This window comes from Apis cerana, linkage group LG1 (assembly GCF_029169275.1).
Source record: "Apis cerana isolate GH-2021 linkage group LG1, AcerK_1.0, whole genome shotgun sequence".
In the NCBI taxonomy this organism is placed as follows: Eukaryota; Metazoa; Arthropoda; class Insecta; order Hymenoptera; family Apidae; genus Apis; species Apis cerana.
The window spans coordinates 14,315,088-14,339,406 of record NC_083852.1 but is presented as its reverse complement, the minus strand read 5'-3'; the positions used below and the strand labels follow the sequence as shown (position 1 = coordinate 14,339,406).

The following is a 24,319-nucleotide window of genomic DNA, read 5'->3' as shown; positions in this document are numbered from 1 at the left end:
TTTATTAATGTTAAAATTTTATATAGTATATTATATATTAATATTTTGATTTGAAGAATTAAAAATTTTATATGTGCTTATTTATATATGTATATGCATGTGAGACAGAAATATCAAGCATATAGTAATAGATAAAAAATATTAAGCGGAAGATATGCATTTTTAAATTTTATATAAATTTAAAAATATCTACATAAAAATAAGATAACTAAATTTAAAGGAATTTTGCATTATAAATTTTGGTAATAATTGAATTATTTTTAAAGGTTATTTAAAAGCAATAAAGATAATGTATTTTTTATTAATATTGTCATTACAAACATTATATATGTATATTTCAAATATATACGTATATTAGTAAATTTTAAATTTTCGACATATAAAAACATTTAAGTTTTGATAATTTATACAAATAATGCAAACATACATACAACTATGTGTTAAAGAAACAATCAAAAAATTAAGTAAAATTAATATATATGTATATATATCATTATAATAAATAGAAAACTAATAATAAAGATATGAAAATTATTTTAAAATACAATTACATAAAATTTAATAATTTTATATGATTAATGATTTTCATGAAATAAACAAGCAAATTATTCATTTAATATTTGAAATAATATTTGCACATGAAATAAAAATTTATTTGAATAAATAACAATAGTAATTAAAAATTTTGGAAATATTAATAAATCTGTTTGTACTTGTTATTCATAATTATATTTTAAATAACAAAATCATTTTTTACATGAGCTAATTTTTGTTGCATTTTTTACATAAATTATTTATTTTATTTAACGCATAAAATGGAAATTTTAATGGAAATAAATGCAACAATTACAGATAAAAATTCATTGAATACAATATAAGTAACATATTTTTGATGATTTATTATTTTGCATTTTATTTTTATTATTTTTAACAAATTGACATATTAAAAGAAAAATTTAAGAATATTCAAATCAATATTATAAACATATTCATTGCAAAGAGACAAAAATATATGTCCTATTTTATTTTATTCTATTAACATTAAAATCTTCAAATATTTATTATAATCGTTTAAAATATAAATTAAATAATTTTCAGTTATAAAATTATGATGATAAATAAATCATACATTAATTAAAAAATTAAATTTTTAATATATAATTTATTATAACATGAAATAATGATGATAATTTAATAGAATAGATGATGGATAAGTATAAAGTATTTTTGATCATTTACTTCATCATCAATCACTTTTGATTTTGATTAATTAGAACTTTTACAAGGATTTCAATTTAAATATTTAATTTTAATATCAATTTTTGATCAATTACTTTTGATCTTGAATAATTAGAACTTTTACAAGGATTTCAATTTAAATATTTAATTTTAATTTTAAACAATTTATGTATTTAAAAAATTAGATATTTTAATTATTTAATAATTTAAATTCTTTTAATTTAAAACATTTAAAATTAGAATTAAATATTTAAATTGAAATCTTTGTAAATTCTACTTGAGTAATCAAAACTAATATATTTATATTTAATTACCCAATGAATCAAATCAGTAATGAATCCATATTTTTAATTTGAAATAGAATTATTTTTCTGTATATTAATTTATTTCTTATGTTATATCATTATTCATTTTCGATATAACTATTGTAATTATAACTGTAAATAATGTAATAAATAAAAATACAAAATAAATCTTAAACAATAATTTTTTATTTTGATATAAGATTTTTTATAAATATCAATAGTTGTCTGATACTTGCCAATCAATAATACTAGAATGCAATCAATTAAAGTTATCATATGTTTTATATTTAAATATTTTATTTATCAATACTGAATCGATTCGTTGGACGGATTATAAGTCTTTAATATTAAAATATTGATTTGTCAAGAATAATTAAATGTAAAATGCAAAAAATCACCATGAATATTAGCTACATATGCAATGAATTTTTGTCTATAATTATTAGAATACTATTGATATATATGGAATACTATGAGAAAAAAGCTCGTACAGTCATTGTAACAGGTTCTCTGCATACTGCACAGGATATCATACCAGGAGCACATTTTACACACGCAACCATATGTCCACATGGTAAAAATACTACTCCTAATTCTCCATTATAACAAATTTTACACATTCTTGCATCATCTGTAGGTTTACTATTTTGTATTTTTGTATTTGATAAATTTTCTGCATTTTCTTTTACAGATTCTGTATTACTTGCAATATTTTCTATACCACTATCTTGAGAACTTGATCCTGGATTGCTATCTGTGCCTTCTTTCCTTTCTGTTTCTATATTTGCAGGTTGTATTTTTGTAATATAACTAGGTAAATTCATTTGTATTGTTTCCTGAAATAAATAATGTTACATAAGTAATTAAATAAATAATAATTGAATTATTAATTGTGCATGTAATATAAAATATAATGTTTATATTTTTACTTCTTTTGAAGGTGGAGATACATGTTGGCCTGTTATTTTATTCACATAATCTTGTCCTTTAACTGTTAATAAATAATAGCACTTAGAAAACCACTTTGCATGTTGTTCCCAAGGATTATCTTCTGGTTCCCAATCTTTTAAACCACATCCACAATGATAACATATAGTTTGATCACCTTTTCCTGTATAATAAAAACCCGCATCTGCTAATTGTTCTTTTGTTTGTGGCATAGATTTTGGCCATGTTGAAAATGTGTTTAATCTAGCATCATAACTAGCATATTCAGGATGTAGAGGTCCCTTAGGCCTTGTTAAGCCTAAACGACTAAGTTTAGCAGTGCTTGGTAATTGTAATTCAGTTGAAAAATTATGATTATCAGGACCAGATGTAAGTCGATATTCTAAGCCATAAGGACCACATACATCTCTACTTCTTGGTCTTGGTGGGATGATAGTGTTAGGATCTACTCCAATTGGTACATTACCACAATTTATTTTACGAATAAATCTACATCTTGCTGACCATCTCTGATGATCAACCATTGGAATGTCACCTTCTACCCATTGACATATCTCAACTTGACATTCAAAGCATCTAACTTTATCACCTTCACCCGTATAATAAAATCCAGCAGCTGCAAGTTTTTCAGGTTCTATATATGATACAGGCCAATTTTCAAAACTTTGAAGTCTTGCTGCTTCAAAATGATAATCAATATTATCTACTTCATCATTCAATATATGAGATGTTATAAGAAGTGGTGATGTTAAATGTGCATTTGTTGAAGTTTTGAGGTTTGAATCATTTCCAAAATCTCTGTGCTTGATAATACCAGTCATCTTATTTCTATTGCCAAATCTATTAAAGAAAAATAAAATAATTATTAAATAATATATTGAACAATTGTTATATTATTAATATCATATTTATAATTATATAAATTTTATTGAAATTTTAATAATTTTTTTTCCATTATTAATATTTTTCATAATTATAATTTTATTTTATTTTATAAATAAAATTTGTCTTTCTTTTTTATTAATAAAATTAAATTTATTTATATATAGCTTTTAGTTATATATAGCTGTTTATATGAAACATATGGAATGTGTACGTATGAAGAATGTCAGATTGAATACACAATTATTATACATTTATAGACCATTGTAATATGTTATATTATTTACATTGGAAAAAAGAAGGGGAAAATTCTGAACTTGTTAGATGATTACAATGCTGTTATAATTTGCAAATGATAATGATCATGTATGAACTTTTCACAGTACATAACGTTGAAATGATGCAGTCTATATATGCCATATAACTTCGAACTTCCGAGAACTCTCCCTCTTCCTCTATGTATCTGTGCATCTATGGTGTGTGTGTGTGCGCGCGCATATGCGTGTGGGCGCATGTCGCCTGCCTTCCTTCTCCTTTCTTCTTTCAGTTTATAAAGACTCATACTATTCTCCGCCCTGTGCAATGTTGCCACTTTTATGGTATTTTAACTTCTCTTATTGCATTACACTATATGTTCATGAGAATGAAGTGTATCGACAAGGGCGTAACAACTTATATTTTTCATTTTTTAATAATTTTATCTTAAAATTGAATGAATTTATAATAAAATTACAAACATCTAATTTATATATATATATATATATATATATATATATATATATATATATATATATATATATATATATATATATATATATATAATATACTATTTAGATATTTATTATATAATATAATAAATATATATAATAAATAAAGTTTAATATATATATCTTATTAAAATTTAAGTTAAGAATCTTCATATATAAATTGTTAAGATTTTAATTAGAAATTAGATAAAATAAATAGAATATTTTGATATTAGAATAGATAAATATTAAATGTTTTGATTTAGAAAAATTTACTTTTATAGATTACTCATCAATTTGTTAAATTATGTAATAAAAATTTATAATGATTTTGTTTTTTTCGGAATGTACTTGTATTAATAATCTTATTTATATAAAATTTAATAATTTATTTTAATAGTTATATTAGATAAATTTTTAAATTTAAATTTTTAAAATGTATAAAATATGTTTATATAATAAAAGATGATAGAATTAATTATATTATCAACTTATTTAATTATTAGAAATTTTTTTTAATTTTTATCATAAAAATCTATAAAATTAAAGTTAAAATTATTAATTAAGGTTAATAATAATAAATTAAAATTGAAAATATTTAAGATAAAAAAATATTTTGTTAAAAAAGAACAAAATATAATATTTTCATTTATTTAATCATAGAATGGAATCTTTAGTCTGAACTTTCACATCTGTTTCATTTTGTGACATTTGGCAACAGCGTAATCAAGAGTAGAAAAGGGAGAATACAACGGAAGTTGGTATGTAAGAAAGATAGATTCAACAAACATAACTCATCATTTCTTTGAAGCAGGAATGTAAATGCTTTACAAATTACATTTATTACAGAGTATTTTATATAAATTATTTAAATAGTATTTTATATTTGAAAAAATGAATTATAAAAAGTATAATTTTATATAAATTTAATTAACTTATATAAATGATCAATAATTATTCGTGAATTCAGTCTGCTATTTTAAATATTTTACTTTTAAATTAACAATATTTTTAAATTTAATTTTTAAATTTTTTTTAAGAAATATTATATTCCAATGATTAGCAAAATGGAAATATATTATAAATATAACATACCTATTAAAATAACTGTAAAAGTAAGACACGCACTTTGTTTTCACACACACACACACACAACTTTTGTACCAATCTTTAACGTTGACCTCCGACGTTGTTACTGAAGCGTATGCAAGCGAGGGAGGTTATTCGGGAATACGACACAAGTAAGCTTCACTGTATGCGCCATCTAGTGATCAAAAGGAACTATCTATAAACTAGTGATTATGATGAATATTTGAATCTCAATTTTGCAGCAAATCGAAATTATTTAATTTTGAATTATATTAAAAATTTTAAATGTTTTGTATCATTATTAGAAACATAGTACAATCTCATTTTATTTGATTAGATACTATTTAGATATTACTTAAATCACGTGAAAAATGAATCATCCTGTTTTTTCATTAATAATTAATAAATCTAATTACTAAGATAATCTTTAATAATTAAGATAATAAGTTAAAAAAAAATATGCACAATTTATATAATTAAAATCATGGTATATATAATTGCGATTATAATGAAATAAAATCATTTTATATATTTATTAAAAAAATTAATTAGAAATACTAATCAATTTCATATTTTTAAATTTTATTATTGTTGTCAATATTATTAATAAGAATAACATTATATTTTTTTTGCAATATTTTGTTACTATTATAATAATTTTATTATTCTATTATTATTAAATATGTTACATTAATTTTATAAATAAAAAATCTAAAAGTGAAATTGATTTTTAATTTTATTATAAAAAATTAGTATTATACGAAAGAAATATGAATTATTTTATCAGTATTAATCATTATTTTTATACCATATTAATTAATATTATAATATTATGTACATTTTAGAAATGAAATTAAAAAATAGAATATATATATATTTTTTTTATAAAAGTGATGATTTTCTCAAATGTTTAAATGTTGCAATTCATATTTTTATATTTATTGATTTAAATACTTTTTTTGTAAGGAAAAATTAAAAAAAACAAAGAAATTAGAGAAATACATCTTTTGTCAAATATTTTAGTAATTGCAATAATAATATGTAACAATATCCATTATGTTTAAGCTCTTTTCTTTTTTTTTTTTTTTGATGCAATGATATAATCAAAGCATAATAATAATAAAGACCATGATCATATAGATATTTTTAATTATATATCATGCGCAAATTTTTCAAAATTTTTTTTCTAAGAATATTAATATAGTAAAATATTTTTATATTATTCTATTTGTTATTTAATTTAAATTATATTATATATATTTAAACCATAATTTATATGAAATATATATTTTTTTAATATGTCATGTATGAAATTATTATATGAATTAGTATGTAAATCTTACATAGTTTCGAAAATTTATTAATTTAGTTCTTTTGTAAGAAATGAATTATAACATTTTATGTTTGGTATGTCTGTGTATAATTTAATTTTATTTACCTAAAATATATGTTAATAAATATAATCAATTCTTGAAATAATTTTTCCTATTGTTTGCTATATCATTTAATGTTTTAATAATGAATCAATGAAAGATAAAAGTACATCATAAATAAAAAATATAATTATGAAAAAAATGTTAATATTTATATGAATTTATATAAATGCATGTATTAATATTTTCTCTCAATACTTTTTTATATTTAATAAAAATCAAATAATTTTAAAATTAAAATATTACATATTAAAATTATAATGTAATGTATATATTTAATTTGTGCTTACCTTCAGAAAATGCACATTTAATTCACCAACTGTTGATCTATAATTAATTTATATGACAATTATTACAATTGTTGACTTATTGATACTAATAAATAATTATATCTTATCTTATTTTATCTTATCAATATGCTAGATTTCTTAGTTTAAGATTGTATTGTATGACTATTGTACATATTATATATTGTATATTAAATATTGCTATATATAATTTATATATAATCTAATTATATATAATTTAAAATATAATTTAAAAAATTATATTTAGCATAAAATAACTCGTGTAAAATTGAATTGAATAATTACTATATATAAGAGTAAATATATATGAATATAAAGTTATAAAATTTTATTTATTTAAGTATTTATATTAATATTTTTTTAATTTTAATTTTTAATTAATTAATATGATATACTTATTAGTAATGTATATTAAATTATATATTAATGTAATTAATTGATAGAATTTTATTTTGCTTATTAGATTTATATCATCATTTCCTGAAATTCTTTTATGGAAGCAACATTGACATTATCTTTTTTTTTTATTTTACTCTATTTATTGTGAATATCATTTTTAACTCAAGTGATAAATGCCAATTCTTGGAAAATCTATTTTTACAAATAACTGATAATATAATCTGATAGTATATAAATTAAACTAAAAAATCTACCAAAAAAATCGCACAATCACTGTAATTATTAAAAATAGCAATATAATATTCTATTTAATAAAAATTATTATGTTTCAATTATTCAATAATATGCTTGATATATAATTTTAATCTAATAGAATTAAATCATTTTTTTTTCTTTTTTTTCTCTCTTTTTTTTGTCTACAATATAATTAATAAAATAGATATAATTTTTATGTTTTAAACTATTAAATTTATATAAATAAATTTAACAATATATTTATTATTTGCTATATAATTTATGATAGAAATGTACGAACAATAGCTTTAATTTCTTGTCTACACATTAGACAATATGTAAGAGATGGTGCACAATAAACACAAGTTGCTAAATGTCCACAAGGTAAAAATACAATAGCTATTTCTCGATCCATACAAATTTTACATAAACGAGCTTCTTTTAATTTTCTATTTTCTTCTTCTAAAGATGCTGAAACAATGGATAATATATTTTTTTTATTAATTTTATTAATCATATTTTTAATTAATATTTAAATTATCTTAATTAATAATATAATAATTTATTTTAAAATTTATTTAAATTAATTATTATTATATTTAATTATATTAAATTTTATTTCATGTATAAATTAATGATTTTATAATTATAATTCTTCTGCTAAATATATTTTAACATACATAAAATTATTATCATTACTTACTAATTTCGTTGAAATTAACATTTGTCTTTCTGTTAGCTGTATGATTAAATATCATAGAGACTTCATTTTCAGTTGAATGTTCTTTATATTCATTTTTTTTTATATTATTATATTTTTCTATATTGCTTGTTTGTTTCCTTAACACATGATTTAAGATAATTAATTTTAAAAAGAGATTCAACTTTATTTACTAAATGATTTATTACTAACTTTGTTGATTCTTCCATAATTTGCCCACAAAGAACATCTTCTATAAGTTGATCAGGATGTGTATATGGTATTCCTACTTCTTCTATTCGTTTTTTCAAAGCTTTTTTTACTCTATCTATATGTAATCCAATTTCTAAAGCTACCTAATAATGAAAATACTATATAATAATAATAAATACTATATAATAATAATAAATATATTTTGAAAATTATCAAATACAAAATATATAATACATTACTGTTACTAATGGACTCTCTAATAATTTTTTTAATGTTGTTTCTGTAATTTCTAATGAAGATGAAGAAGTACATGACATTTCAATTTTATCTATATTTTGATCTTTTGTTACATCTTCAAAAATCTATATAAATATAAAATTTAATTTAAAATTTTTAGAAGATATAATATAAATACAAATTGTGTAATATTTACTTACTGATTGATCTAAAGGTGGTCTATTATTAATGCATTGTTTGATAAATTCTTGTCCCCTTACAAGATTTACAAATTCACATTTAGGAAACCATTTTGCATGTTCAATCCATACATCATCTGTTGTTTCCCAATTTCGTAAGCCACCATCACAATGAAAACATCTAACATGATCACTATATCCTATTATAATATTTTAATATTATTAGTTTAATTTATATAAAATTATTAAATCTTTATTTTATTTGTATCATATTATATTTTATATTATACCATCATAATAAAATCCTGCACTAGCTAATATTTCAGGAGTTTGTTTAATATTTTTGGGCCAGCCATTAAAAGTATGTAATCTTCCTTCATATGTTGCACAATCTTGTTTTTTAGGAGTTGTATGTGTTTGTATTCCTAAGTCCGAGAGATTTGATGTTGTACCAGATATTAATTTCACATTACTTAAATATAAATTATCTAATAAAAAAAATGTTAAAGTAAGAAATAACTAAAAAAATAAATAATCTTTCTGGAAAAAATAATTCTTTTACATATAAATACCATCTTTATCTTGATAAACATAAAAATTACAATTAGGAAAATATTTTCTATGTTTTTTATTTGGATCATCACCAAGCTCCCATTTTTTTAAAATACCTCCACAATATATACATTGTACCTATAAATAATATAAATTATATAAAAATAAAAATATTATATATAATATATATTTAAAATATTCTCAATTCTATATATGTAAACACATTCATGCGCAACATGCACGCATGATATATATTACGCATAATACAATAAATATTATTATTTATTTTTTTAAACTCATTATTACTTCATCATCATGTTGAAGATAATAAAATCCAGCTTTGGCAAGGTTTTCAGGTAATACAATAGAAGAAAGTGGCCAATTAGTAAAAGATTGTAACCTATGTGACATGATTCTATATTTCTTTCGAGATTCTTTGTATTGACAAGAATTTATAGACTGATATTCAATTATATTATTCTGTGATATTTCTGTTGATGATGATGCCAATTCATTATTGTTAATTGGTATTAAAGGAATATTACAAGTACTAGAAGGATTTTGAACAAAAGAACAATTAGGTTCAGCTAATCGATGACGAACTATAGCTTGATCACCATAATTCCAATCAGAAATTTTTACTCCACATAAAAAGCATTGTACTTCTAAACCATATCCACTATAATAAAATCCAGCTTTTGCTATTCGAGCAGCATCCACTGCAGCATTTGCTGGCCAATCAGTAAAAGTTTGTAGTCTATTTTCTTCAATATTCATTTTCGAAATTCACTTATATTTATATATTAATTTTATTAATAAGTCAAAAATTAATTAAAATTTAATATATTTGATGTAGAATAAATGATCATTATATTTTATATTAGGAACTCGATTATTTTAGAAATATAGAAACATATTGGATTAATATAATAATCATTTAAGTACATATCATATCACAAAGTGTAGAGTAACTGACAAAGTATAGAAATACACTATATTTTATCTTCTATATAATTAAAAACTTCCATTTCTACGCGTGCGCAAAAGTTAGGATTTTTTTGAGTGTTTGTTTTATTCAGATTTTTATTTAATATATTTTTATAATATTAAGTTTAAATTAAATTAAAATGATATATTTTTTTTATAAAATTTTATAAAAAAATTTAATTTATGTAATATATAATATATATGAAATATTTATATAACATATAAAATATTTTAATAATAAGTTAAAATATAAGTTGAGAGTAATAAGCAATTGATTGTATCTTAGATACAAATTATAAGTCATAATAAATTCTACTTTTTTAAAATGCTGATATTAAAAAATATAAATAAAGTAAGTTTTTTTGTAAAGTTGAATATTTATAATAATTTAGAATAATATTTATAATAAAATTAATTTTTGATAATTAATTTCTAAATGAATATTATATATAATAATAATAATTTTATTATTTTTTTTTTATTTTTTTATAATTTCTTGCTTTTTTTTATTACCTACATTTAATAAATATATATATAATCTATATAATATATATAATATTAATATAAAATATAAAATATATAATATATTGTAATAATCTATATGTATATATATAATTTATAATCTATATGTTTGCAAAAATTTATTTATAAAAAGATTTTTTATTGTTTAGCAGTTTTTTTTTCATGTTTAGATTTCTTTGATCAACCAACGATTGTATAGTTCTAAAGTAAAATTAAATGATGTCGTTATAGTTAGTGCAACTAGAACACCTATGGGATCATTTCTTGGAGAATTATCTGATTTATCTGCACCAAAACTTGGAGCCATAGCTATACAAGTATCCACTTCTATTTTATATTAAATAAAATAATAATAGATATAATTCTTATAAATATAAATAATATATAATTTTAATAGGCAGCAATAGAACGAGCTAGAATTCCCAAAGATAAAATTACAGAAATATATATGGGAAATGTTTGTCAAGCTTTTCTGGGTCAAGCACCAGCAAGACAAGCTACATTATTTGCAGGTTTTTTTTATAGCATTATTATATTATTATATTATATATACATATATAATATATATACAAATAATAATATAAATATATTTTTAAATTAGGACTTCCTAAATCAACAATATGCACAACTGTTAATAAAGTTTGTGCCAGTGGTATGAAAAGCATTATGCTTGCTTCTCAATCATTACAATGTGGGCATCAAGAAATTGTTCTTGCTGGTGGTATGGAATCAATGTCTAATGTACCATTTTATCTTCCTCGAAAAGAAATTAAATATGGAAGTATAAAATTAGAGGTATAACAATGTTTTTATTATCTAATATACATACATACATATATATATATATATATATATATGTATATGTATGTATATATATATTATATTTTACATTATATAGAATGTTCTTATCTATTTTTATACTTGATTTTAATATTAATTTATTCATTTATTATTTTTTAATTTAATAGGATGGTATTGTATTTGATGGTTTAACTGATGTTTATAATAAATTTCATATGGGAAATTGTGCAGAAAATGTTGCTAAAAAATTAAATATTACTCGTGATGAACAAGATGAATATGCTATTAATAGTTATAAACGTAGTGCTGCAGCATATGTAAACAAAATATTTCAAAATGAACTTGTTTCTGTTCCTGTGCCTCAAAAAAAAGGCAATCCTAATAAAATATTTAATGAGGATGAAGAATATAAAAAAGTTGATTTTGTTAAGTTTGCAAAATTGAATACAGTTTTTCAGGTATTAATTTTAAATTAATTAAGATCTATTAATTTAAATTTTAAATGATAATTTTTAATTATTTATTATATATAAAAGAAAAATGGTACAATAACTGCTGGAAATGCATCAACTTTAAATGATGGAGCTGCTGCATTAATTTTGACAACTACAACTGTTGCTGAAAAAATGAATTTAAAACCTTTAGCACGAATTATTGCATTTCAAGATGCTGCAATTGAACCCATTGATTTTTCTATAGCACCATCTTTTAGTATTTCTAAGGTAAATTTTTTATAATAAATATAGAATTTCGTTTAATGCATTGTGCGATTTTTCATTTATTAATAAAAGAATATTTAAAAAAAATGATCAATATTGTATATGATAATAATAAATTCCAAAAATAGTCTTTCATGACAAGATTAAAATCATTTTATTTAAATAAAAGTATATATATATATTTTTTCCAGTATATTATAAAAAATGCTAAGAAAAATTTTATTATATACTACATTCAAAAATATATATTTTTATTAGCAATAAATAACAAACTATTTTGAAGCAATATTCTATGATCACATTATTCATAAATAATTAAAATCATTAAGAATTATTATTTTCATAACTGTAAATTTAATTTTGATAAAAATATCATATGATATATATTTTCTGAATGCAGTATTTGGACACAGATATGGAGTCATATAATATATCATTGGAAAATATGAGTAAAGAAGTCTAATATGATCATTGCTTCCATAAATATTTTGTTAAAAAAATAAAAATATAAATCTGACAATATGTAAAATAGACGGTTTTACGACAGCCGAAACTTATCTAATTTGAATCTAACTAAATGTAATTTTATACACAATACTACAATAATATTTCATTTTAATTATTGAAATAAACGAATTAAAGATGTGTTATTTCAATATTTATATTTCAAGAATTACAATAGTTGTCCGGATTCATGATTTTTGAGATATTAATAAAAATTGTTATTATTATATTGAATTATTGCAACATGTGTATCAATATATGATTGTCATTTATCTATTGTTTCTATAAATATATTGTGATGGCCAACATTTAAAATATATAATGAATAAATAATACTAATCATCAATTAATATATAACTTAGTATCTATCTAGAGAATTTGGAATCCACAGAATACGAAAATAAAATACAAAATAAGTTTTCAATCACTGAAATTATAATAAATGAAATTATATTGATAATGATATCAACAAAGTTGAATAAGAAAGATTCATGAATAATATGACATGAATAACATATGTAAAGTATCGAAGACAGTTGAAAATATTAAAATATTAAAATAATATAAAATACAAATATGATATCATAGTGATAACTGTTTTTGATGATAAAAAGATGTGTGTGAGAAAAAATTTCATTTATTCGAATATATAATTAGTATAAAATCTTAATTCACATTTAAATATATATAATGAATAATGACAAATATACTTGTAAGTAAAATAATCTTTTTGTAAAAAGAATGTATTTTTTCAGCATATGTTAATTTGATTTATATTTTTTTATTTTGAATTTTAATGACTACTCATGTGAGACATTTTTATTTATATTGCTTTTCTATGATACATATAATTTAATAATATAAACTAAAATATTATAATATTTTAAATAAATATTTTAAATAAATGTTTTCTATAATAGATTGAAAAAAATATATATATTCCTTTAAAAAGTCTAAAGTGGTTTTAGTTTCTTTATAAAAATAAATTATTTTTTTTTATTAAAATTATTTTTTTTATTACATGATTATAAATAATTGAAAAATTGCAAATTGTTTTTAAATAAAAATTTTGATAAAATAGTTTTAGATAAAACTCTACAATAGAATATTAAATAATATTTTGATGATATATATTATATTGTTGTATAATTATAATGTATTTTATTTGTTTAAAAATATATTATATATTTTCAGTTATTAGAAAATACTGGAGTTAATAAAAATGATATAGCTCTTTGGGAGATTAATGAAGCTTTTAGTGTAGTAGTAATTGCAAATCAAAAATTATTAGATCTTGATCCTAATAAAGTGAATATTCATGGTGGTGCTGTATCTCTTGGTCATCCTATTGGGTAAGTAATTTTTTATTAGATTTTTTCATATATTTAAAAAATTTTTTTTTGAATATATTTAAGTTTCAAAAATTTAAAAAAATTATAAATACTTTTAAAATTTAAGTATATAAAAAATTAAAATAAAATTTAAAAACTTAAAATTTTAGTATGTCTGGAGCTCGTATTGTGGTACATTTAATACATGCTTTAAAAACTGGAGAAAAGGGTATTGCATCTATTTGCAATGGAGGCGGTGGCGCTTCATCAATTTTAATTGAAAAATTGTGAGTTTATGCTACTAAATTTTATATAATACAATGAATAATAGTTACCTACTTATATATTAATTCTTTTATATTTTATTAATTATTTTATATAATTATTTTATATAACATTTTATATAATGATTGTATACAATATTTTTATTTTTTTTTATTATGCATGAAGATATACAATTTTTGTATTAATATAACTTATTTTACAATGTTATTTTTTATATTTTTTTATAATATATTGTTATATATTATTATAATAAATAGATAATGTTATAAAAAAAAATTATTTTTGATAAAATAAAAATTTTTATTCTACAGGTATCATACAATATCTTTTCCACCAGTATTAACATTATATACAAAACATCCTTGTTCACTTTGTGATATTTTAAAAAAGGAATTGCAATTACATTTTTTTGGTCGTTATCAGTTACAAGAAATTGATATTACTGCATCTGGAAACGAACAATATCTAAAATTATACAAATATGAAATTCCAGTTCTTTTTTTAGAAGGTCAATTTCTTTGTAAGCATTATTTAGATTCAGAATTATTAGAAAGAAAATTACAAGAACTTGGTCAAAATTAAATATTAATAATATATAATTAAAATATAGAATAAATATATTACAAAATACTTATCTTATTTAAATATAATTGATATTTTTAATTTTTTATGATAATCGAATATGTAAACAAAAAATTAGTTATTAATATTTGGATACTTTATTAAAAATAATAATAATAATAATAATAATAATAATAATAATAATAATAATAATAATATTTACAATATAATTATTATTAAGTATATTGAAATAATTAAGATTAGTAATTTGTCAGTTGATAAATCTTCATTTATTTTAAGACATCTCATTTTCACTCTCCCTTGCTATCTCTTTCCTTTTACTTCCCTTTCTTTCCGCCATTAGGGTCTACATATTCTCTTTCCAATGGGTAAGCAAGTGATCACACACACTAGCATACTGAAGATCGGCATACTGAATTGGTGAATGCACGCATCGAACTTTCCTTGCCGTCGTTCGTTCTTTCTTCAGTGCGTGCCTTACGTGAATAACGTAAAGTATATTTTTGTTTCATATTGCTTACGTGGCATATTGTAGCAAATGTTTTATTAAAATTTTTAAAATATACCGAAAAAGAGAAATAAATTAAAACTAATTACTTTTTAAAATCGTGAAAATTAACAATAAACGTTGTGTATTATTAAAGTCTGTTGCAATTGTACTATTGAAGTTACGCCAGTGCCCCGTTTGATTTTTCGTGGGGCAACGTAACCAATATGTATCAAGAATAACGGGGCTAAATGTGAAATAGATCTTGACTTTTTAAAAAGAAACGTATAATTATAATATGAGTGTTCATAAATTCTTTTAATAGAAATAAAGAAAGAGAAGAAAAAATTCCAAAAGAATTTTAATAAAAGTAAAATTAAAATAATAATAAAATAAATAAAATTATCATATAAAAAATGAGATTATATGAGTGCAGTGAACAATGTAATTGAATATATTATTTTTATTTAAATAAATTTAAAATAACGAGAAAAATTTAATTGAAAATATTAAAGTAAAAGTAAATGCTACTTCAAAATATTAAATAAGTTATTTTGAATTTTGTAATATTACATTTGTTAAGAATAAAATTTATAATTATGAAATTGAAAATGTAATAATATAATTAATAGAGGTTAATAGTGAATTGAATTTTTTTATTTTAATAGGCGCGCTGTGAATTAAATAAACTCATAATATTTTTAGATGGCGTTATTCTCAGTCTTAATCAATTATAAATATTAAAGCGTTGCTATATTTTAAAAAACATTGATAATTCCTAATTACTTAAAATATATAAATATGTAAATTATATATGTAAATTATAATATGATATAGATAAAAAAATATATTTGTACCATATATCTAATTCTTGAATTTAATAAATAGGCCAAATATGAATCGAAGAATTGAAATTTTAATTTAAAGGAACAAAAATTTACGAAAATAAAAATGAAATCATTTATTAATATTCACTATATTATATCTTTTGTGGACAGCTTTACTCAAAATTCAATGTTTTTAATTTTTCGACATTTTTTCTGAAGATTGATCACAAGAAATAAAGGTATGAAAAGTATCTAATATTTTATTCAATAAAATTTTATTCATAATTATTTTTATAATAATTTTGTACAATTTATATCAAAATTTCACAAATATATTTCATAATTTAACAAACCAAAAGAAGTTCTAAATTATATTGAGATAAAAAATTTCATGCAAAATTATATATAAAACAACTGTTATTATAATTATAATTATTATAGCTTTCAAATATTAATAGATATGCATTACTATCTATTATTTTACCATCTATATTTTATATAGATATGTATATTAATGTATTGATTATATTTGTAAAAATTATATTTAATACGAAAAAATAGATAAAATATTTCTGTCAATTTTTTTTTATTATTGATCATTGATTTTATATTTTTAAATTAATATGTAAAAATAATTAGGATAATATAAATATAATAATTATTTATATATTTATATAAAATCTGAAATAAATAAAAGATATATATTAAAAAAAATTAAATATTAAAAAGTATTATATATATGATATAATTATTATATTATAATATAATACTAATATAATATTATACTAATAATACTTATATACTTATTATATTAATATAATATATATATATATATATATATATATATATATATATAACAAAAATTTTTTTTAATTGATTTATCATCATTTATTTATTATTTTTTAATTTATTTTTTAATTTTAAATGAAATATTTAAAAATATTGATAAATATAAATGATAACATAAATATAGAAATTCATAATAATACTTAAAAAAGTTGAAAAATAATTTTATGCGTTTTTATGTACAAAAAAAATAAAAAATTTATTTGATAATTTATATTGATGATTATTATAAAATGATTATTTTTTTAAGATGATTTTATTGTTTGATTAGTTAATTGCATAAGAATATTCTTAAGTTGCTTGTATGATTCACGAATGAATTATGTAGAATCATAGCCAGCTGAGGTCCGGTTACTGGTTACCTGTTACTCGACAAATGTGCTGGCAACGGACTCGTCTTAAAGTATCGATCGTGACAATCGCTTTGTTTCAGTCACAACTTTTAAATTGATTTCAAACAAAAATTTCAGTTAATTTTGCTAATCATATATTGTTAAAATATATAATAAAATTTCAAGAAATTAAAAAATACTATATTTTTCATATATAAATCATAGTTTTATCATTTAGATTAATTATTAATTATACGATTATTATTCAATATAAATATATTTTGCATTTTTTTTTATATATTCTATTCCATTTTTTATTTTTGTTAACAAATTACATTATTATAATTATATTTACTTTTTAATATTACTTTCCTAATTTTTATTGCATAACAATCTATAGTTTCATAATTAAATATATATTATTTAATGATTGATATTGCTGAAATTCTCAGCTGCTAAATTACAGCAATTTTATTATAATTTTATTTAATTATAATATATAGATATAATTTTATATATAGATTATATATTTACTATAACAAATGAATTGCCGCTTTTAGAAATTGTCTGGAACAATTAAAAATTCATTAAAGTTTACTATTTTTATTTTATTCCGCTATTTCTTTAAAATATAATTTTTCAAAAAATTTTATGAAAAATTTTGCAAATTAAATTATATTAATTATTTTTTACGATGTATTTTAATTTTGTTGATATAACTTTTTAATTTATTATTAATATAGTATGTTTCTAAAAATACATTAAAAATTTGAATGCCTCGATTAATTTATTATATTTATCTATTATTTTATTATTTTATAAAATGTGGAAGTAACTAATAATAAGTGCAAAATTCAAGATAAAATATCTATTGTCTAGTTAAAGACAGTATAAAAAAATGAATCATATTCTTTATCAAATTTAATTTGAAATTTTTAATTTTTTTTTATTTGAAAATTTTTAATTTCTTTATTTCATTCTATAAAATTTATTTCGATGAAAAATTATGTTCTTTTAAGAATATAATAAATCATTCAATTTTTCATGATAAAAATAATGTTGAAAGTGATAATAACAATAAAATAAAAAGTGAAGTATGATCTTTACAGATGAAACAATTAATTTAAATGAAAATGAAAAATTATCGTCATATCTATTTTTATCATAATCAGGTTTTACGATGCTGTTAGATATAGTAAGATAGTTTTTAAATAATAGTTTATAATAATAATAACTTTGCAAATTGTCTTTAGCATAACATTGTTAATGGTTTCTCATAATACATGCAACACCGTTGGAGAAGTTATAGTTTATTTTCTTCAACTTCTAATATTCATATGTATTTCTTTATACAATAAGATTAAACATCGATTTTAATTAGTTATTAAAAGATGTTAATCGTATAGATATTTTATTGTTCAATATTTTCGAAATGTAGTAAAGTAAATCATATTTAGTGAGTTTGATAATTCACAAAAAAATTAAAAGAATAATTAAATTATATTAATTTTTTATATGTAAAATAAATTTTTATAATTTAGAATCAATATATTTTCATTATATATATGTGAATATAAGACAAGTTCAAGTGTTGAAAAGAAAAGGTAACGGCTTACTTTATTCGTAGAATGAAGTTAGATTAATCGTAGAAATTTAAACAATTAATGCGAAGTATATATGGTTAATAGATATTAATAGATATTAATAGATAATATATATATAATTAAATATTAATATGATTAAATATTTAGTATGATTAAATTTAATTTTTTCGTTACAGTTATTAATCAAAATGACTTCAAATGAAGATGGTGATTTGATCGACCTTGGAAATGATAATTGTGTATCACAAGTATCGATTCAAGAATCATCATCCGATGAACAAGAACATCTTCTTGATGTGTGTCCACCAAAATTAGAACAAACATTATCATTAACTAGGAAACAAGAACAAATACAATGTATAAATGACAATAGTGATGTATTAGTCACTTTAGGTCACGATCAAGTAGTACCTATTCGTAAAAGAATTGATGTCGTTTCATCTGATACCATAAAAAGGGTTCGCGATATTACTAGGAACTTAGAACCAGTTATAAGAAAGACTTGTTCAGATATTAATGAAGAGCATCAAGATATTGTCGATTATGAGAGTGTATCAAATCATAAAGATGAATATTATCCCATCGAAAAGCCTGAAGAAGAGACATTTGAGGCACAAGAAATTAATAATGCTTTCAATTTTCTCACAGAACATGATGACAATGAAGATCATGCTGAAGCGAAATGTAACCGTTATGATCAACTTATAAATTCACATGGATTTATGTTATTAACATGTTCTACTATAAAAAATGAACATTTGTTGAATTACCATAATAATGATTGTTCAAAAGTTTTAGAATGTTGGAAAACCGATACAGATGTAAATAATTTAGCTTTTGAATTATCTTCGGATAAACTTTCTGAAAATATTTCGGAAAATATATCTCATCCTTTTAGTTATGAATTCGGAATTAATAATATGAATATTATTAAAAAATGTTCCGAAGAAGAAATGTTTGTTCAAGCTAAAAAAAGATCGTTTCAACATGCACATCGTAAATCTTGGACAGAAGGAACTACTTTCAAAATTGTAACACAGGATGCATTCTCACGATTCGATAGATCAAATAGTTTAAGAGAATATAATTGCTCACAACCAATTTTCAATGGTATTCATCGACAGTCTAGTTTTATTTTAAGGTATAGTAATTTTATTATTTGCTTTCGCATTGTATTTACATATAATAAATTAGTAATAAATTATTAAAAATAATAAAAATAATAATATTTGATTATTGTATAATATGCAAGTTTATATACATCTTATATTAATATTTTATATTAATATCTTATATTATATGGTATCGTCTAAAAGTTTAAAAAGAAGGAATAAAGAATAAGAATTTTAATAATTGATAATTTAAATAAAATCATTAAAAATCATATTATGTAATCATATTATATAATAAGTTAAATTTATTTTATAACCAAAGCTTGCTGAATAATAAAATAATATAATATAGTAAAATATATATATAGTAAAATAAATATTACTATAATATCAAATGAATAAAATTATATCAAAATTTTTGATTTATCATAGTGACTATTTTATTAAAAAATTATCTTATTTTTTTTAAAACAGTTTTGATAATTTTTCAATATTCTATAATTTCTTTTCTAATTTTTCTAAATTAATTGTCAATATTAATAAATATTTATTATAAGCAATTATTTTAATATTTTAATATTTACAAAAAGATTTTTTATTTCATGTAAAATTGACTATTTTCAAATTTTTGAACAGTAGTATATGTATATATAAGTATATGTATGTTTAGAATAATATAAAAATTTCAGAATAATTTTCTTAAAGTATGAACTTGAATCATATTTAAATATTCATTTAAATTATTTTATTTTGACTTTGAATATATGGATAATAATAATATGATCAAATTATCATTAAGTCATAAATACAAAGTATTCATTTGATTTCAAACTTTGATTTTATTATTTATTTTTTAAAGTCATCAAGTAAATTTTTTTGTTACATATATTTTGCGTTATATTTGATAAATTTTTTTCGTTTTTCCATAAAGTATTTCAGATTAATCATATTTTGTAATAATTTTAAATATCATTTTTGTATGACATTTAAAAAGCGTTTTTTACATTAACAAAATTTTATTATTATAATAATAAATAATAAATAAAAATATTATTCTTCAAAATATTTCAAAATTCTATTTTATTTGTGTAATATTGTACAATATATAACAATACGTTTAGTTTTTAATTGCTTAAATGAGTCTATTTATTAATACTAAATAATTATTTTTAATCGAGAAATTGAATTTGTTAGATATCATCAATATTCATTGTAGACTATGAGCAGATTTTATGTGATAACATAAAAGTTTGATTTTTATCAACTTTTTAAAAAGTAGAGAGAGAATCTCATAATTTATGTAATTTTTTTATGATTAGAAATGAAAATGAAAAATTAGTAATTTGATAGCTAGAATAAAATAAAAATACAATATTTCATATAAAAACACATATTAAATTTTTTTTAATTAGGTTAAAATAGTTTATATAAATAGAAAGTAGATCATTTTTGAAGATCAATAACGATAGAATTAATAAATTGATAGAAATACTGTTCATTTTAAAAAGCTTCTGTTTTAAACTATTATAATTAATTGGAAATAATATCGTAAGTTATCCGTGAAAAATGTAGAAACGGAATATGTATGTAAATGTTTAAATCTGTAGTCATATCTGAGAAATAAAAATTTGAATTTTAAAACTTTCTCTATATGATTCATATTTTTTTTGGATTTAATTTCTTTTTAATTTCACGTATTTTTTTTTTAGATAGTACTTTTATATTATTCATAATATATCTAGCTAAATTTTCTTATATTACATAATTCAGAGAAATATTGTATATATTTATAATTTATAATTATAAATAATTTATATTCCTTTTTAATTTAACAAGTAATTATAATATATAATTTAAATGCACAGGAATGATAAATTAAAAAATTATTTTTATTTACAGTTGTTCAATAAAACAAGAAATAGAAACAAATAAAGAAGATCACGGGGATGGATATTCAGATTGTTCGGAAGTAGATTGGTCATGGCTGGAAGAAGTAGAATATCCGCGAGTTACGGAGTCGTTAGCAGTTAGTGTGGTTGACGCGGTTCAGGAAAGCACAAAAGGAAGGAGTGCATCCCCCACCAATGAAATTGCAAAGCGCAGGCGCAATCACGAGTATCGCGCTATCGAAGCGGGTTGTAGTGCCGCGATGTCTGTTTCTGGAACAGTGAAATCCCTAGTAATTGATAGTTCGCGATGGTCAACATCCGATCCGTTATCTGATTGTAACAGACATGATCAGAATGAAATTATACATTGTAACGCAAATAACGAAATTACCGATCAGGAAATACGTGAAAACTCTACAGTTAATTCTTGGGTACGGGCTTCAATGAGACGTTTGCGCCATTTAAGATTACCGGAAGAAACCGAACGACAACGAAGCATTGATTCGAATAATTGCCGCGGAACTATTGCGTCCGCGCCAAATTCTTTACCAGATATTGCCCTAATTGCACCAGAAATATTAGCTGCCCAAACAAATGGTACATCCGGCACTCTTGTAAGGCCATCAAGTGCTCCTGTTAGAAACACAAATAATTCAAATGTTGCATTCCAAAGAAGTGAAAGACAATTTCGAGGAAGTCGATCGCAAAGAATAAGAAATTGTGAAATTACTTCGAGGCAAAATAGTGTTTTGTCGTCAACTACGGGCAGTAATACAACCGTTTCAGGAACTACGACATATTCTAGTTCTTTTGGCGGTATTTCCACAAGTCCACCTTCCAGCACGACAAGTCCACAACGCATCGCTTCCAGACGGTGAGTTTCATCATTTTTTATTTTTATAAATAGAGAATTAATCTGAACAAGTTTTGCTTTATCAATAAAAATCTCTAAGATTCAAAAAATTTTCCATATATTATCTTTTGAATAATAAACAAAATATTAAAATATCCCACTTGTACGAGTATCAATGTCTTTTTTTCAAAGAATTATTGAAAATCTAAATCATTAGAAACTTGTTAAAGACCAATTATATTTTTAAACTTTGTTTATTTAATTTTATTCACATTCATCGAGAATCGGTTTAACAAGTTGTGTTCATTCATGTTTGATTGCAAATATTTACTTATGCTTTAGATCTTTTTAAGCAAATTGTCACATTTAATGGCCGAAATATTAAGAAATTAATTTAAGAAATTATTTCTGTGCTTATATATATATATATTTTATTTTATCATTTATTTTTATTAAATTATTTAAAAAGTAGTTATACTATTTATTTGGTAAATGTATAGAAAGTCTCTTTTAAATTATTGGATTAACATAAAATATTTGCAAAGCTTATAGTATGTCAAGTAAATATATCATAACATGAAACTAAATATGAAAATATATATACATATGTACATGTAAATAAAAGATAATGATTTTTTTTATATTTTATAAATATATACACATACGTATAATAATTTATAACATGTTGATTTTTTAACGAAAATGCAGAATTAATGATATAATATTTATTATAATTAATTAATTTCTATTTTTTCATTCTGCTAAATATTAAATCTTATATATTAGGAATTAACAAATGAAACAAATTTTTATTTTATCATTATTTAATTAAATATATAATCTTAAAATCTAAAAAATGATGCATACTAAAAATGATCAATGATGAAAGTTATAATAATTATGTCTTATACATTGTTATATCTGCGCATGCTTTCCATCACAAATAAATATATGCACATGATATGTTTAATGGTAAATACCTAAATATTTTATTATACCTATGTATTTTATTTTCTTTCATGTTCGCTTAATAAATTTTGTCTTATGCATATAATATAGTTACTCACAAAATATTCAGATAGTAATATATATGTTCAACTTTAATGATATATATTTTATTAGTTATAAAAAAAATAAACTTAAATTTATTTCTTTCGATAAAATATTTATTATT

General features: G+C 20.1%; 4 protein-coding genes across 10 annotated transcripts in view; 2 read left to right on the top strand and 2 right to left on the bottom strand.

Annotated features, from left to right (window-relative positions):
- Positions 1 to 1,708: 1,708 nt before the first annotated feature.
- Positions 1,709 to 7,866, bottom strand: LOC133665634 (death-associated inhibitor of apoptosis 2-like). Of its 3 annotated transcripts, none has more exons than XM_062075444.1 (3): positions 6,933 to 7,866; positions 2,474 to 3,332; positions 1,709 to 2,380 (listed from the first exon to the last, which is right to left on the bottom strand). In XM_062075444.1, exons 2-3 carry the CDS (start codon positions 3,311 to 3,313, stop codon positions 2,015 to 2,017), a joined length of 1,206 nt encoding a protein of 401 aa, XP_061931428.1. In that variant the 5' UTR covers positions 3,314 to 3,332; positions 6,933 to 7,866; the 3' UTR covers positions 1,709 to 2,014. The 3 variants fall into 3 exon arrangements, with proteins under 3 accessions (XP_061931428.1, XP_061931430.1, XP_061931431.1); XM_062075446.1 differs by lacking the exon at positions 6,933 to 7,866 and adding an exon at positions 5,216 to 5,535; XM_062075447.1 differs by lacking the exon at positions 6,933 to 7,866 and adding an exon at positions 3,662 to 3,944.
- LOC108003619 (putative inhibitor of apoptosis) lies at positions 7,795 to 10,455 on the bottom strand. 2 transcript variants are annotated; one of them, XM_017066016.3, is made up of 8 exons: positions 9,771 to 10,455; positions 9,485 to 9,602; positions 9,203 to 9,400; positions 8,934 to 9,112; positions 8,736 to 8,858; positions 8,497 to 8,639; positions 8,287 to 8,423; positions 7,795 to 8,054 (listed from the first exon to the last, which is right to left on the bottom strand). In XM_017066016.3, the coding sequence occupies exons 1-8, from the start codon at positions 10,239 to 10,241 to the stop codon at positions 7,864 to 7,866; spliced, it is 1,560 nt and encodes a 519-aa protein (XP_016921505.3). In that variant the 5' UTR covers positions 10,242 to 10,455; the 3' UTR covers positions 7,795 to 7,863. The 2 variants fall into 2 exon arrangements, with proteins under 2 accessions (XP_016921505.3, XP_061931393.1); XM_062075409.1 differs by lacking the exon at positions 8,736 to 8,858.
- Positions 10,456 to 10,494: 39 nt separating this feature from the next.
- On the top strand, positions 10,495 to 14,921 carry LOC108003622 (acetyl-CoA acetyltransferase, mitochondrial). The gene is made up of 8 exons (XM_062075440.1): positions 10,495 to 10,803; positions 11,144 to 11,290; positions 11,371 to 11,485; positions 11,575 to 11,768; positions 11,942 to 12,232; positions 12,311 to 12,496; positions 14,192 to 14,349; positions 14,499 to 14,921. Exons 1-8 carry the CDS (start codon positions 10,777 to 10,779, stop codon positions 14,617 to 14,619), a joined length of 1,239 nt encoding a protein of 412 aa, XP_061931424.1. The 5' UTR covers positions 10,495 to 10,776; the 3' UTR covers positions 14,620 to 14,921.
- LOC108003534 (sodium-dependent transporter bedraggled) overlaps positions 14,499 to 24,319 on the top strand; it is a 29,403-nt gene continuing 19,582 nt past the window's right edge. Inside the window, exons 1-3 of one of the 4 annotated variants that reach the window (XM_062075262.1) lie at positions 14,499 to 14,615; positions 19,468 to 20,432; positions 22,303 to 23,166. In XM_062075262.1, coding sequence (XP_061931246.1) covers positions 19,480 to 20,432; positions 22,303 to 23,166 — 1,817 coding nt within the window. In that variant the 5' untranslated portion in view covers positions 14,499 to 14,615; positions 19,468 to 19,479. Of the gene's footprint in view, positions 14,616 to 15,347; positions 15,686 to 19,143; positions 19,292 to 19,467; positions 20,433 to 22,302; positions 23,167 to 24,319 lie in introns of those variants that run through there. The other 3 variants (XM_017065812.3, XM_017065813.3, XM_062075270.1) reach the window with 3 other exon arrangements.